General features: G+C 35.4%; 1 protein-coding gene across 1 annotated transcript; it reads right to left on the minus strand.

Moving 5' to 3' along the window:
- Positions 1–13,252: 13,252 nt before the first annotated feature.
- LOC131625429 (uncharacterized) lies at positions 13,253–14,559 on the minus strand. Its single transcript, XM_058896297.1, has one exon. The coding sequence runs from the start codon at positions 14,497–14,499 to the stop codon at positions 13,630–13,632; it is 870 nt and encodes a 289-aa protein (XP_058752280.1). The 5' UTR covers positions 14,500–14,559; the 3' UTR covers positions 13,253–13,629.
- Between the last annotated feature and the right edge of the window lie 617 nt (positions 14,560–15,176).

The raw sequence follows: 15,176 nt of genomic DNA on the forward strand, positions 1-15,176 counted from the left end.
AATTGAGAAAGCTCGAGAGCTTGGGTAGAAGAAAATTTGGATTGAAACGGATTTTTCACTTGTGGTGAAAGCTTTATCTAACGCTCATCTCGTTCCATGGACAATCAGGTCTCGTTGGCTTAGTTGTCATGTGTACACGTTATCTATTGACTTCATGATATCCCATTTATACTAGGAAGCCATTATTTATGCTGATATTCTAGCGGATATTGGATGGAACTATAAAACTTTCACTTAGTTTAATTTTGTTCACACTAATATTGTAAAGGATGACTTGTTAGACAAGGATGATACCCTTAGACTTAGGATTGTCTCTTGAGGGGTCTTTGTTTGGTCCCCCTTTGTTTCCTTGTTTGTTGTTTTTTTATTAAGGATATGCTTCTTTTGTTTTTTTAAAAAATATGTATTGAAAAAGGATTAAATCATATAAAAGTTATCGTATGAACTAATTATAAATATTTTCATTTACTCAAGTGGTAAGTGGTGAGAGTGAGTTTTTTTAAATTGCTGAAATGAAAACTATATCTATATTACAATTGTTTTTTTTATCTTGGTGATAAAGTAATACTAGAAATTTCATTGTTTTAATATTGGTTACGAAAGAAAGATTCGTCAACAAACTATTCGTGTTATAACAAGAACAAGTAGTGCAATAGAAATGGTGAGTGGAGAGAAACAAAGACAAAGCCAAGAAAAGTGGAGAAAAATAAAACATTTTGTGAGCAATGATTACAAAATTTTTATTCCTTTTGTCCTATTATGTGAGCAACAAAAATCATTTTCATGCAACATGTAACACCCTTCTAAACCCCCGCGGAAATATAATATAATCAGAGTAAATAAATAGCAAGGATGCTATAATTATTAAAATAAATAAAATACCAAGTCGATTTGTCATGCTTTATTAGAATTTAACCAATGTCAAACATGTTTTTAGCACAGCGGAACTTAATTTAACAATGTTAGGAAACATATCCAAACAAATAATCAATACATAATCCATAACCAAAATGGCAACAATATATATCAAGTAACGCTAAGACTATCGATCCCAGTGTTACAATCAGAGCATGACTCGACACGAATTACGGGCTAGCCTACAAGCTATCTTCACCCAATCAAGATGCCGCTACATCCTTAATCTGAAATCATCTAAGTAAGGGTGAGTTTCATTCGAATTAATAACCATTATACAATCATAAGCAATAAAATCTCATAGCAATTATCATCCACTCAAGCGTACATATAATCGGAATTTATTACCACAAACAAGCATCAGTACATAAGCATCTTCTAACACACCACACAATCATTCAGTTATATCAGAATATAATGTAATGAATGGACTGACACTAATGCATGTGGTACCATACATGGGATACACCCATCCAACTGATCTTTTTCATCACCGAGATACAGTTTAACCAGCACAAATTCCACACAATGGGAATTATGCCCACCATTTTGATCCATTTCATCATCGGGATCCATCACCAAAAATGTATGCGAATGAATGCAACATATAACATGCTTACAACATCACCAATCCGATGTATCACATCGTCTCATTATCATCACCAATTCATCACCAATAAGCATGCATTAGTTTTAGCATTCATACAAATATATCAGACGCATTCATGTAAAACATCACCCAATAAATAATATAAACAGGGTATAAAACTCAGACTTTACACCCATACCACCTATTCATCATATAGGCCATTAACTCGGCTTCACAATGCTTAAAACGGCACATAAATCGGATACTCGGATCAAAAGTTATGGGATTTTAAAGATAAAACATTTTTTTTGAAAATATGCAGCAGAACCCGGTTCGTCCCTACGTGGGAACCGGTTCCTGGCTGCTTCCCAAAACACGCCTCTGATTTTTACTATGGGGAACCGGGTTGTCCCTACCTGGGAACCGGTTCCCAGCAACCCAGAATCCACACGCCTCTGTTTTTATAAGGGGGGACCAGTTCGTCCCACATGGGAACCGGTTCCTACGTACCTGCACAGCCAAATTCACCATTTTGACAGCATTTACCCTATCCCATTTCCCCAATTTCAGGTACATACGAACATAGCACACAATTACCATCAATTTTCACATCATCACATATTTCAGACAAGTTTTATACAAGTATTAACAGCATATATCATGAGTATTATCAAAATCATGTTAATTCATATGAGTTCATCAAAACCTAACAAAATTCCCAAACCCGACACGTACTATTGAACTAAACAACAATCCTAATCAATCCTACTACCTACAATCACATATGGATTACTAACCCGAAGAATCCCCCCTTACCTCAGAGTCGAATCTTCGAAGGTCTCCTTCTCCTTGGCTCTTCTCTCTTTCACGTGTTCTTCTTTTCTCAGAGTCTGTCTCCTCTGCTTCTGCCTTCTCTTTTCCCAATTTTCCTTTATTTTATGAAAAATAAAATATTCTCAATAGGCTTGCTTAGTTAACACCCCCTTCTGCTAACTAACACACAAAGCCCAAAGCCATATTTCATCATTTTTTCCAAATAATTCCCACAAATTATTAATTCTATTAATTTAATTAATAAAAATAATTAAATTAATAAACAAGAATTAACGGGGTGTTACACAACACAACAACAATTTCACACAGCCAAATTCACCTGTTCCACCTCTCTAACATTCTTACGCATCCAAGAAAATAGAGTATTTGAAGAGAAGAAATTATTTGGGTCGATCGGATCATACCAAGCCCATTCCATTTTCTATATAAGAATCTTGAAATCTCCTATAATTTTTATTTTCTCCAACTTTCAAAAAGAAAACAAAACAGAGTAAACTCATCTTCTCCAACTTTCAAAAAGAAAACAAAAACAGAGTGAAGTGGAGAGAATGGTTATGCAAGCCATGGAAAGGTTTGCTGGTGCTGCTGTCAACAAGTTGATGGAAACTCTCCTACTCAAAGTAATTGAGAGAGCTCAAGGTTTTCTTCCTTCTGTTCAACAACCCCCTGCTTTAGAAGAATGCAACCACGAAACAGAGCTAGAGCAAGCGCTTGTTCTAAAAGCCATTGCTGCTCCTTTGGTTCATCAAGAATCCAGGATGGTGGAGTTCTTGAGTTTCTTTGGGAGAGGAACTCTTGGTTTTATTGACTACCAACTTGAATCTTATGTTGGAAGAAGGAATGTGAACTTTAAATCCATGGAGTCTCCCCTTTTTTTCTTGGGTTTTCTCATGGTGAGTGTCATATGAAAGCTTCTGCAAATAGTCATTAAGAGGATGAACAGAGGAGGGAAATTGTAATCCGCAATGTGCAACGCTCCATGACCACATTTGTGGTTGCTGTCGGTGTCGTGGCTTTTATTTCAAGCATTTGGAAGGAAGCAGGTCGGCGACCACCACTTCAGATGAAGGAGAAGGTGGAGAAGGTCCCACCACCTCAACCTCAAGTGGCTAATATGAGTTTAATCGTAATTAGGTTGCTGCATATTTAAAATTGAAGTGTGGATTTATGCTTAATTCCAAAGTTTTGTCCTTAGTAGTGGTGATAACTTGTGTTACTAGTGTTTTTCACCAAATTTGGAGAGCTAGAAATTTACGTAGATTTGAAAACACGGTTCTGCATTGGAAAGCCTGCATTATGGTCATTTTAGCAAAAGCTAAACTTGCTTGAAACACTACTACGAAATGTTCAAACTCTTCCATGGCAAACTTCACTTTTTTAAAAGGCTTTGATATCAATATTTATCCTATAAAACCTTTAAGAACTCTAGAGGTTTTATGGAACCCTCCTCCCAGGGGATGGATCCAAGGAAACATTGAAGGGATTGCTTGTGGTTCGCCTTCTTTGGAGGCTTGCGGTGGAATTTTCCGTGATAACGGTGTTCGACATATTATCAGCTTCTACGCTTATATAAGTCCTAGTAACTCTATTCTTTTCTAAACTAATGTCAGCCATTATTGCAATTGAGAAAGCTCGAGAGCTTGGGTAGAATAAAATTTGGATTGAAACGGATTGTTCGCTTGTGGTGAAAGCTTTATCTAACGCTCATCTCGTTCCATGGACAATCAGGTCTCGTTGGCTTAGTTGTCATATGTACACGTTATCTATTGACTTCATGATATCCCATTTATACTAGGAAGCCATTATTTATGCTGATATTCTAGCGGATATTGGATTGAACTCTAAAACTTTCACTTAGTATAATTTTGTTCACACTAATATTGTAAAGGATGACTTGTTAGACAATGATGATACCCTTAGACTTATGATTGTCTCTTGAGGGGTGTTGGTTTGGTCCCCCTTTGTTTCCTTGTTTGTTGTTTTTTTATTAATGATATGCTTCTTTTGTTTTTAAAAAAATTATGTATTGAAAAAGGATTAAATCATATAAAAGTTATCGTATGAACTAATTATAAATATTTTGATTTATTCCAGTGGTAAGTGGTGAGAGTGAGTTTTTTTAAATTGCTGAAATGAAAACTATATCTATATTACAATTGTTTTTTTTATCTTGGTGATAAAGTAATACTAGAAATTTCATTGTTTTAATATTGGTTACGAAAGAAAGATTCGTCAACAAACTATTCGTGTTATAACAAGAACAAGTAGTGTAATAGAAATGGTGAGTGGAGAGAAACAAAGACAAAGCCAAGAAAAGTGGAGAAAAATAAAACATTTTGTGAGCAATGATTACAAAAATTTTATTCCTTTTGTCCTATTATGTGAGCAACAAAAATCATTTCCATGCAACACAACAACAATTTCACACAACCAAATTCACCTGTTCCACCTCTCTAACATTTTTACGCAGCCAATAAAATAGAGTATTTGAAGAGAATAAATTATTTGGGTCGATCGGATCATACCAAGCCCATCCCATTTTCTATATAAGAACCTTGAAATCCTCTATAATTTTTATTTTCTCCAACTTTCAAAAAGAAAACAAAACAGAGTAAACTCATCTTCTCCAACTTTCAAAAAGAAAACAAAAACAGAGTGACCGTGGAGAGAATGGTTATAGCCATGGAAAGGTTTGTTGGTGTTGCTGGCAACAAGTTGACTCTCCTACTCAAAGTAATTGAGAGAGCTCAAGGTTTTCTTCCTTCTGTTCAACAACCCCCTGCTTTAGAAGAATGCAACCAGGAAACAGAGCTAGAGCAAGCTCTTGTTCTTAAAGCCATTGCTGCTCCTTTGGTTCATCAAGAATCCAGGATGGTGGAGTTCTTGAGTTTCTTTGGGAGAGGAACTCTTGGTTTTATTGACTACCAACTTGAATCTTATGTTGGAAGAAGGAATGTGAACTTCAAATCAATGGAGTCTCCCCATTTTTTCTTGGGTTTTCTCATGGTGAGTGTCATATGAAAGCTTCTGCAACTATTCATTAAGAGGATGAACAGAGGAGGGAAATTGTAAACCGCAATGTGCAACACTCCATGACCGCAATTGTGGTTGCTGTCGGTGTCGTGGCTTTTATTTCAAGCATTTGGAAGGAAGCAGGTCGGCGACCACCGCTTCAGATGAAGGAGAAGGTGGAGAGGGTCCCACCACCTCAACCTCAAGTAGCTAATATGAGTTTAATTGTAATTAGTTTGCTGCATATTTAAAATTAAAGTGTGGAATTATGCTTAATTCCAAAATTTTGTCTTTAGTAGTGGTGATAACTTGTGTTACTAGTGTTTTTCACCAAATTTGGAGATCTAGAAATTTCGTAGATTTGAAAACACAGTTCTGCATTGGAAAGCCTGCATTACGGTCATTTTGGCAAACACTAAACTTGCTGGAAACGCTACTGCGAAATGTTCAAACTCTTCCATGGCAAACTTCACTTTTTTAAAAGGCTTTTATATCAATATTTATCCTATAAAACCTTTAAGAACTCTAGAGGTTTTATGGAACCCTCCTCCTAGGGGATGGATCCAAGGAAACATTGAAGGGATTGCTTGTGGTTCGCCTTCTTTGGAGGCTTGCGGTGGAATTTTCCGTGATAACGGTGCTCGACATATTATCAGCTTCTACGCTTATATAAGTCCTAGTAACTCTATTCTTTTCTAAACTAATGTCAGCCATTATTGCAATTGAGAAAGCTCGAGAGCTTGGGTAGAATAAAATTTGGATTGAAACGGATTGTTCGCTTGTGGTGAAAGCTTTATCTAACGCTCATCTCGTTCCATGGACAATCAGGTCTCGTTGGCTTAGTTGTCATATGTACACGTTATCTATTGACTTCATGATATCCCATTTATACTAGGAAGCCATTATTTATGCTGATATTCTAGCGGATATTGGATTGAACTCTAAAACTTTCACTTAGTATAATTTTGTTCACACTAATATTGTAAAGGATGACTTGTTAGACAATGATGATACCCTTAGACTTATGATTGTCTCTTGAGGGGTGTTGGTTTGGTCCCCCTTTGTTTCCTTGTTTGTTGTTTTTTTATTAATGATATGCTTCTTTTGTTTTTAAAAAAATTATGTATTGAAAAAGGATTAAATCATATAAAAGTTATCGTATGAACTAATTATAAATATTTTGATTTATTCCAGTGGTAAGTGGTGAGAGTGAGTTTTTTTAAATTGCTGAAATGAAAACTATATCTATATTACAATTGTTTTTTTTATCTTGGTGATAAAGTAATACTAGAAATTTCATTGTTTTAATATTGGTTACGAAAGAAAGATTCGTCAACAAACTATTCGTGTTATAACAAGAACAAGTAGTGTAATAGAAATGGTGAGTGGAGAGAAACAAAGACAAAGCCAAGAAAAGTGGAGAAAAATAAAACATTTTGTGAGCAATGATTACAAAAATTTTATTCCTTTTGTCCTATTATGTGAGCAACAAAAATCATTTCCATGCAACACAACAACAATTTCACACAACCAAATTCACCTGTTCCACCTCTCTAACATTTTTACGCAGCCAATAAAATAGAGTATTTGAAGAGAATAAATTATTTGGGTCGATCGGATCATACCAAGCCCATCCCATTTTCTATATAAGAACCTTGAAATCCTCTATAATTTTTATTTTCTCCAACTTTCAAAAAGAAAACAAAACAGAGTAAACTCATCTTCTCCAACTTTCAAAAAGAAAACAAAAACAGAGTGACCGTGGAGAGAATGGTTATAGCCATGGAAAGGTTTGTTGGTGTTGCTGGCAACAAGTTGACTCTCCTACTCAAAGTAATTGAGAGAGCTCAAGGTTTTCTTCCTTCTGTTCAACAACCCCCTGCTTTAGAAGAATGCAACCAGGAAACAGAGCTAGAGCAAGCTCTTGTTCTTAAAGCCATTGCTGCTCCTTTGGTTCATCAAGAATCCAGGATGGTGGAGTTCTTGAGTTTCTTTGGGAGAGGAACTCTTGGTTTTATTGACTACCAACTTGAATCTTATGTTGGAAGAAGGAATGTGAACTTCAAATCAATGGAGTCTCCCCATTTTTTCTTGGGTTTTCTCATGGTGAGTGTCATATGAAAGCTTCTGCAACTATTCATTAAGAGGATGAACAGAGGAGGGAAATTGTAAACCGCAATGTGCAACACTCCATGACCGCAATTGTGGTTGCTGTCGGTGTCGTGGCTTTTATTTCAAGCATTTGGAAGGAAGCAGGTCGGCGACCACCGCTTCAGATGAAGGAGAAGGTGGAGAGGGTCCCACCACCTCAACCTCAAGTAGCTAATATGAGTTTAATTGTAATTAGTTTGCTGCATATTTAAAATTAAAGTGTGGAATTATGCTTAATTCCAAAATTTTGTCTTTAGTAGTGGTGATAACTTGTGTTACTAGTGTTTTTCACCAAATTTGGAGATCTAGAAATTTCGTAGATTTGAAAACACAGTTCTGCATTGGAAAGCCTGCATTACGGTCATTTTGGCAAACACTAAACTTGCTGGAAACGCTACTGCGAAATGTTCAAACTCTTCCATGGCAAACTTCACTTTTTTAAAAGGCTTTTATATCAATATTTATCCTATAAAACCTTTAAGAACTCTAGAGGTTTTATGGAACCCTCCTCCTAGGGGATGGATCCAAGGAAACATTGAAGGGATTGCTTGTGGTTCGCCTTCTTTGGAGGCTTGCGGTGGAATTTTCCGTGATAACGGTGCTCGACATATTATCAGCTTCTACGCTTATATAAGTCCTAGTAACTCTATTCTTTTCTAAACTAATGTCAGCCATTATTGCAATTGAGAAAGCTCGAGAGCTTGGGTAGAATAAAATTTGGATTGAAACGGATTGTTCGCTTGTGGTGAAAGCTTTATCTAACGCTCATCTCGTTCCATGGACAATCAGGTCTCGTTGGCTTAGTTGTCATATGTACACGTTATCTATTGACTTCATGATATCCCATTTATACTAGGAAGCCATTATTTATGCTGATATTCTAGCGGATATTGGATTGAACTCTAAAACTTTCACTTAGTATAATTTTGTTCACACTAATATTGTAAAGGATGACTTGTTAGACAATGATGATACCCTTAGACTTATGATTGTCTCTTGAGGGGTGTTGGTTTGGTCCCCCTTTGTTTCCTTGTTTGTTGTTTTTTTATTAATGATATGCTTCTTTTGTTTTTAAAAAAATTATGTATTGAAAAAGGATTAAATCATATAAAAGTTATCGTATGAACTAATTATAAATATTTTGATTTATTCCAGTGGTAAGTGGTGAGAGTGAGTTTTTTTAAATTGCTGAAATGAAAACTATATCTATATTACAATTGTTTTTTTTATCTTGGTGATAAAGTAATACTAGAAATTTCATTGTTTTAATATTGGTTACGAAAGAAAGATTCGTCAACAAACTATTCGTGTTATAACAAGAACAAGTAGTGTAATAGAAATGGTGAGTGGAGAGAAACAAAGACAAAGCCAAGAAAAGTGGAGAAAAATAAAACATTTTGTGAGCAATGATTACAAAAATTTTATTCCTTTTGTCCTATTATGTGAGCAACAAAAATCATTTCCATGCAACACAACAACAATTTCACACAACCAAATTCACCTGTTCCACCTCTCTAACATTTTTACGCAGCCAATAAAATAGAGTATTTGAAGAGAATAAATTATTTGGGTCGATCGGATCATACCAAGCCCATCCCATTTTCTATATAAGAACCTTGAAATCCTCTATAATTTTTATTTTCTCCAACTTTCAAAAAGAAAACAAAACAGAGTAAACTCATCTTCTCCAACTTTCAAAAAGAAAACAAAAACAGAGTGACCGTGGAGAGAATGGTTATAGCCATGGAAAGGTTTGTTGGTGTTGCTGGCAACAAGTTGACTCTCCTACTCAAAGTAATTGAGAGAGCTCAAGGTTTTCTTCCTTCTGTTCAACAACCCCCTGCTTTAGAAGAATGCAACCAGGAAACAGAGCTAGAGCAAGCTCTTGTTCTTAAAGCCATTGCTGCTCCTTTGGTTCATCAAGAATCCAGGATGGTGGAGTTCTTGAGTTTCTTTGGGAGAGGAACTCTTGGTTTTATTGACTACCAACTTGAATCTTATGTTGGAAGAAGGAATGTGAACTTCAAATCAATGGAGTCTCCCCATTTTTTCTTGGGTTTTCTCATGGTGAGTGTCATATGAAAGCTTCTGCAACTATTCATTAAGAGGATGAACAGAGGAGGGAAATTGTAAACCGCAATGTGCAACACTCCATGACCGCAATTGTGGTTGCTGTCGGTGTCGTGGCTTTTATTTCAAGCATTTGGAAGGAAGCAGGTCGGCGACCACCGCTTCAGATGAAGGAGAAGGTGGAGAGGGTCCCACCACCTCAACCTCAAGTAGCTAATATGAGTTTAATTGTAATTAGTTTGCTGCATATTTAAAATTAAAGTGTGGAATTATGCTTAATTCCAAAATTTTGTCTTTAGTAGTGGTGATAACTTGTGTTACTAGTGTTTTTCACCAAATTTGGAGATCTAGAAATTTCGTAGATTTGAAAACACAGTTCTGCATTGGAAAGCCTGCATTACGGTCATTTTGGCAAACACTAAACTTGCTGGAAACGCTACTGCGAAATGTTCAAACTCTTCCATGGCAAACTTCACTTTTTTAAAAGGCTTTTATATCAATATTTATCCTATAAAACCTTTAAGAACTCTAGAGGTTTTATGGAACCCTCCTCCTAGGGGATGGATCCAAGGAAACATTGAAGGGATTGCTTGTGGTTCGCCTTCTTTGGAGGCTTGCGGTGGAATTTTCCGTGATAACGGTGCTCGACATATTATCAGCTTCTACGCTTATATAAGTCCTAGTAACTCTATTCTTTTCTAAACTAATGTCAGCCATTATTGCAATTGAGAAAGCTCGAGAGCTTGGGTAGAATAAAATTTGGATTGAAACGGATTGTTCGCTTGTGGTGAAAGCTTTATCTAACGCTCATCTCGTTCCATGGACAATCAGGTCTCGTTGGCTTAGTTGTCATATGTACACGTTATCTATTGACTTCATGATATCCCATTTATACTAGGAAGCCATTATTTATGCTGATATTCTAGCGGATATTGGATTGAACTCTAAAACTTTCACTTAGTATAATTTTGTTCACACTAATATTGTAAAGGATGACTTGTTAGACAATGATGATACCCTTAGACTTATGATTGTCTCTTGAGGGGTGTTGGTTTGGTCCCCCTTTGTTTCCTTGTTTGTTGTTTTTTTATTAATGATATGCTTCTTTTGTTTTTAAAAAAATTATGTATTGAAAAAGGATTAAATCATATAAAAGTTATCGTATGAACTAATTATAAATATTTTGATTTATTCCAGTGGTAAGTGGTGAGAGTGAGTTTTTTTAAATTGCTGAAATGAAAACTATATCTATATTACAATTGTTTTTTTATCTTGGTGATAAAGTAATACTAGAAATTTCATTGTTTTAATATTGGTTACGAAAGAAAGATTCGTCAACAAACTATTCGTGTTATAACAAGAACAAGTAGTGTAATAGAAATGGTGAGTGGAGAGAAACAAAGACAAAGCCAAGAAAAGTGGAGAAAAATAAAACATTTTGTGAGCAATGATTACAAAAATTTTATTCCTTTTGTCCTATTATGTGAGCAACAAAAATCATTTCCATGCAACACAACAACAATTTCACACAACCAAATTCACCTGTTCCACCTCTCTAACATTTTTACGCAGCCAATAAAATAGAGTATTTGAAGAGAATAAATTATTTGGGTCGATCGGATCATACCAAGCCCATCCCATTTTCTATATAAGAACCTTGAAATCCCCTATAATTTTTATTTTCTCCAACTTTCAAAAAGAAAACAAATCAGAGTAAACTCATCTTCTCCAACTTTCAAAAAGAAAACAAAAACAGAGTGACCGTGGAGAGAATGGTTATAGCCATGGAAAGGTTTGTTGGTGTTGCTGGCAACAAGTTGATGGAAACTCTCCTACTCAAAGTAATTGAGAGAGCTCAAGGTTTTCTTCCTTCTGTTCAACAACCCCCTGCTTTAGAAGAATGCAACCAGGAAACAGAGCTAGAGCAAGCTCTTGTTCTTAAAGCCATTGCTGCTCCTTTGGTTCATCAAGAATCCAGGATGGTGGAGTTCTTGAGTTTCTTTGGGAGAGGAACTCTTGGTTTTATTGACTATCAACTTGAATCTTATGTTGGAAGAAGGAATGTGAACTTCAAATCCATGGAGTCTCCCCATTTTTTCTTGGGTTTTCTCATGGTGAGTGTCATATGAAAGCTTCTGCAACTATTCATTCAGAGGATGAACAGAGGAGGGAAATTGTAAACCGCAATGTGCAACGCTCCATGACTGCATTTGTGGTTGCTGCTGGTGCCGTGGCTTTTTTTCAAGCATTTGGAAGGAAGCAGGTCGGCGACCACCGCTTCAAATGAAGGAGAAGGTGGAGAAGGTCCCACCACCTCAACCTCAAGTGGCTAATATGAGTTTAATTGTAATTAGGTTGCTGCATATTTAAAATTGAAGTGTGGAATTATGCTTAATTCCCAAATTTTGTCTTTAGTAGTGGTGATATCTTGTGTTACTAGTGTTTTTCACCAAATTTGGAGAGCTAGAAATTTGTGTAGATTTGAAAACACGGTTTTGCATTGGAAACCCTGCATTACGGTCATTTTGGCAAATGCTAAACTTGCTGGAAACGCTACTGCGAAATGTTCAAACTCTTCCATGGCAAACTTCATATTCTTAAAAGGCTTTGATATCACTATTCATCCTAGAAAACCTTTAAGAACTCTAGAGGTGTCGGTTGCTCATTTGATGACTTGTTTGTGTTCAAGTAACTTGTTCTCTACTTTTGACAAACAAAGTTAATTGAGTTTGCAAAGTTTTATTCAAGTGAATTTTGTGAAACTAGTTTGGTGATGCTTGATAAGCAACTTGCGACTTACATCATTGATATGCGTACGAGTGTTGAATCTGCATCTTTGAAAGGAATAAGTGATTTTTCAAAAAAGTTTATTGAAACTAAATGACATATTGTTTATCCATTACTCTACAAAATTTTGAGGTTAGCTTTGATTTTGCCCGTCGCCATAGCAACCGTTGAACGGTCCTTTTCTGTTATGAAGATTTTGAAAACTAGATTGTATAATTGAATAGGGGATGAATGGATGAACAATTGTCTTGCGATTTATATTGAAAAAGATGTGTTCTACAAAATTGATAATGAATTAATTATTCAATAATTTCATAACATGAAATCGCACAGGGAACAATTGTAAAATATATGTAATTTTTTTTTTTTAGTACAATGTAAGTTTTTTGAATATATTTTATTACAATTTATTAATTAAAATTTAAATGTTAGCACCACTCCGCCACTGGAATCAAGCTATGCCAACCTACGTTATGAGAATTTTTATGCTCCCATTATCTATTTGCAAAAATATGAAAAATATTGGTTTGTAAATTTTGGAGGGGTGGAAGAGGGAATGCTAGCAAAATCCACTAGTCAAATGGTTTAAGTAGTGTAAAATGTAAATCCAAGAATGAATGTGATTTAGGTTTAAGAACATAAAGGACTTTAATAAGGGTAGAGGATTCTTACCAACTCTAACTTAATGGTGGGAAAATGTCTTAAAGCTACATATGGAGAAGTGTCCATCATGCTAGCTGGATTTTAAAAAAAGTTGTTGATGTATGATAATGACAATAATACAAATGTTTGGGAGGAAAATTAAATTTTAAACAATATGGGTTTAAACTCACAAACTCTTGCAAATAAAGATTAATATGGAGTTTGAAACCTTATTGTTAAAGAAAACATATGTTGAGACAAAAATATATTTTAACTACAATAATGAGTGCCACTAGTTCCATGCCTTTTACACAAATGTAACTTACAAGTTACAAGTGTTCATGATTGTTCTTGCTACTAATAATAACAGACAAAACTCATAAATCATTAACTTAATGTCATAAAACTTTGGATGACATAATGTTTGTACTTTCTGATTCTTACATTAATAACACAAAATGTTAAATAATTTCCTTAACAAGATAGAAGAACCTCACACTGCAAAACATGAAACTGAGCAAGATCATGGATGCACAAAACCTAAAAATAAAGCATCACAATTATCTCATTACTTTGTATTTTCTTTCCCATGTTTTCACCAAATATAATATATATAGAAAAAACACTCATCATGGTGTGTATGTGTACCCTTGTGCTTCTTGTTGCTTCTCATACTCTTCCATAGTCTCAAACTCATTTGGATGCTGATTTTTTTCATAGAAACCTTCATTTTCAGTATTTCCTCTCTCTGATTCATAACCATTAAGGTTATTATAATTCCCATTTTCACTATTTACATTGTAATGATACTTTCCATTCTCCATGAACCTTGTATCACTCATTCCAAATTCTCCTTTCCTCTCATAACCATTACCATAATTATTGTTATTGTTGTTGTTGTTGTTGTAATTGTTCTTGTATTCACTGTTGTAATTGTTCTTGTACTGATCTTCACTGTTGTAGTTGTTCTTGTACTCTTCATTGTTGTAGTTGTTCTTGTACTCTTCACTGTTGTAGCTTTTTGTGTACACTTCATTGTTGTTATGGAGATTGGTTTGAGGATAACCTGTTTTGTAACTCTTATTATCATTGAAATCTTCATTAAGAAGCTCATTTTCAAAATCTGTTATGGTTTTTGGAGTTTGTTTGGTTGAAGAATATTGACTAGAATCAATTCCATATAGACCATAACCGTTTCCGGTTTCGACTAAAAATTCGGGTTCCGGTGCCGGTCCTGATGGTATAGTAGTTGTTCCAATTTCCGGTGCTGCTGCTGGCGCTTGTGCTGGTGCCGGTGCCGGTGCTGCTGCAGGCTCTTGTGCTGGTGCCGGTGCTGGTGATGGAGATTGAGGTAATTGAGGATCATTGACATTGTTGGTAGTTTTGAAATGAGAGAAGAAGCTAAAGAACTTGTTTTGTCTTGCTTGAATTTGTGGTGAGAGGAGAAGTAAGAAAAAGAATAAGAAGAAGAAAGAGAGTTGGTTTACAAGAGAAGCCATAGTGTGTATGAAATAGAACAGACAATGAGTTATGGCTGTTGAGAGAATCAAATTGTTAGGGCCATTTTATAGATTAAAGGCCGGTTAATCATGCGAGGATTGTGGTAGGGTGTGGGAATGTGGGGTATACTATAGGAAAAACTAATGAGTTATAAGGTCATGATGCATGTGCAAGGTTTTGGAAGGTCAGCATGGGAGACATAAGGTAGTGTAGGGGCAGAACATAGTCTTAGTAAAAAAAAAAGGGCAGTTTATGTTTTTTTTTCTTTAACTTTTGTAACTTGTTTCTCTTTTGCTACGTGATCAGTGCATTTTGATGCACATTCCTCTACGGTTGTACTTATACATTTCCATGGTTTGCTTGTCTTATTTTTGTATTTTATAATGTTTTTATATTTTAAATTATTTTTATTGTTATTGTTATTTGATTTTCGTATTTATTTTTCAGCTTTAGCAGTCTGCACGGAAACGATCATAACTGGAGTTCCGGGAGTCCGATTGAGGCGTTTTAATAATCGCCGGAAAGCTAAGAGAAAGAGCTACAACTTTTATGTTGGAGTCAAAGTCAGAATCGGAACCTATATTTCCCAGAATTGCGTTTGAAGCTGCAGCACTATTTTATTTTCAGTTTTTGGGTCGTTTAGTAGTGGGTCTGGTTTTGTCATTCGACCCAGTTG

Source organism: Vicia villosa, unplaced genomic scaffold (assembly GCF_029867415.1).
Source record: "Vicia villosa cultivar HV-30 ecotype Madison, WI unplaced genomic scaffold, Vvil1.0 ctg.000217F_1_1_3, whole genome shotgun sequence".
Lineage (NCBI taxonomy): Eukaryota > Viridiplantae > Streptophyta > Magnoliopsida > Fabales > Fabaceae > Vicia > Vicia villosa.

What these genes read in the sequence shown, in the direction of transcription:
- LOC131625429 (XM_058896297.1), bottom strand. Translation starts at nt 14,499, where the DNA reads ATGGCTTCTCTTGTAAACCAACTCTCTTTCTTCTTCTTATTCTTTTTC.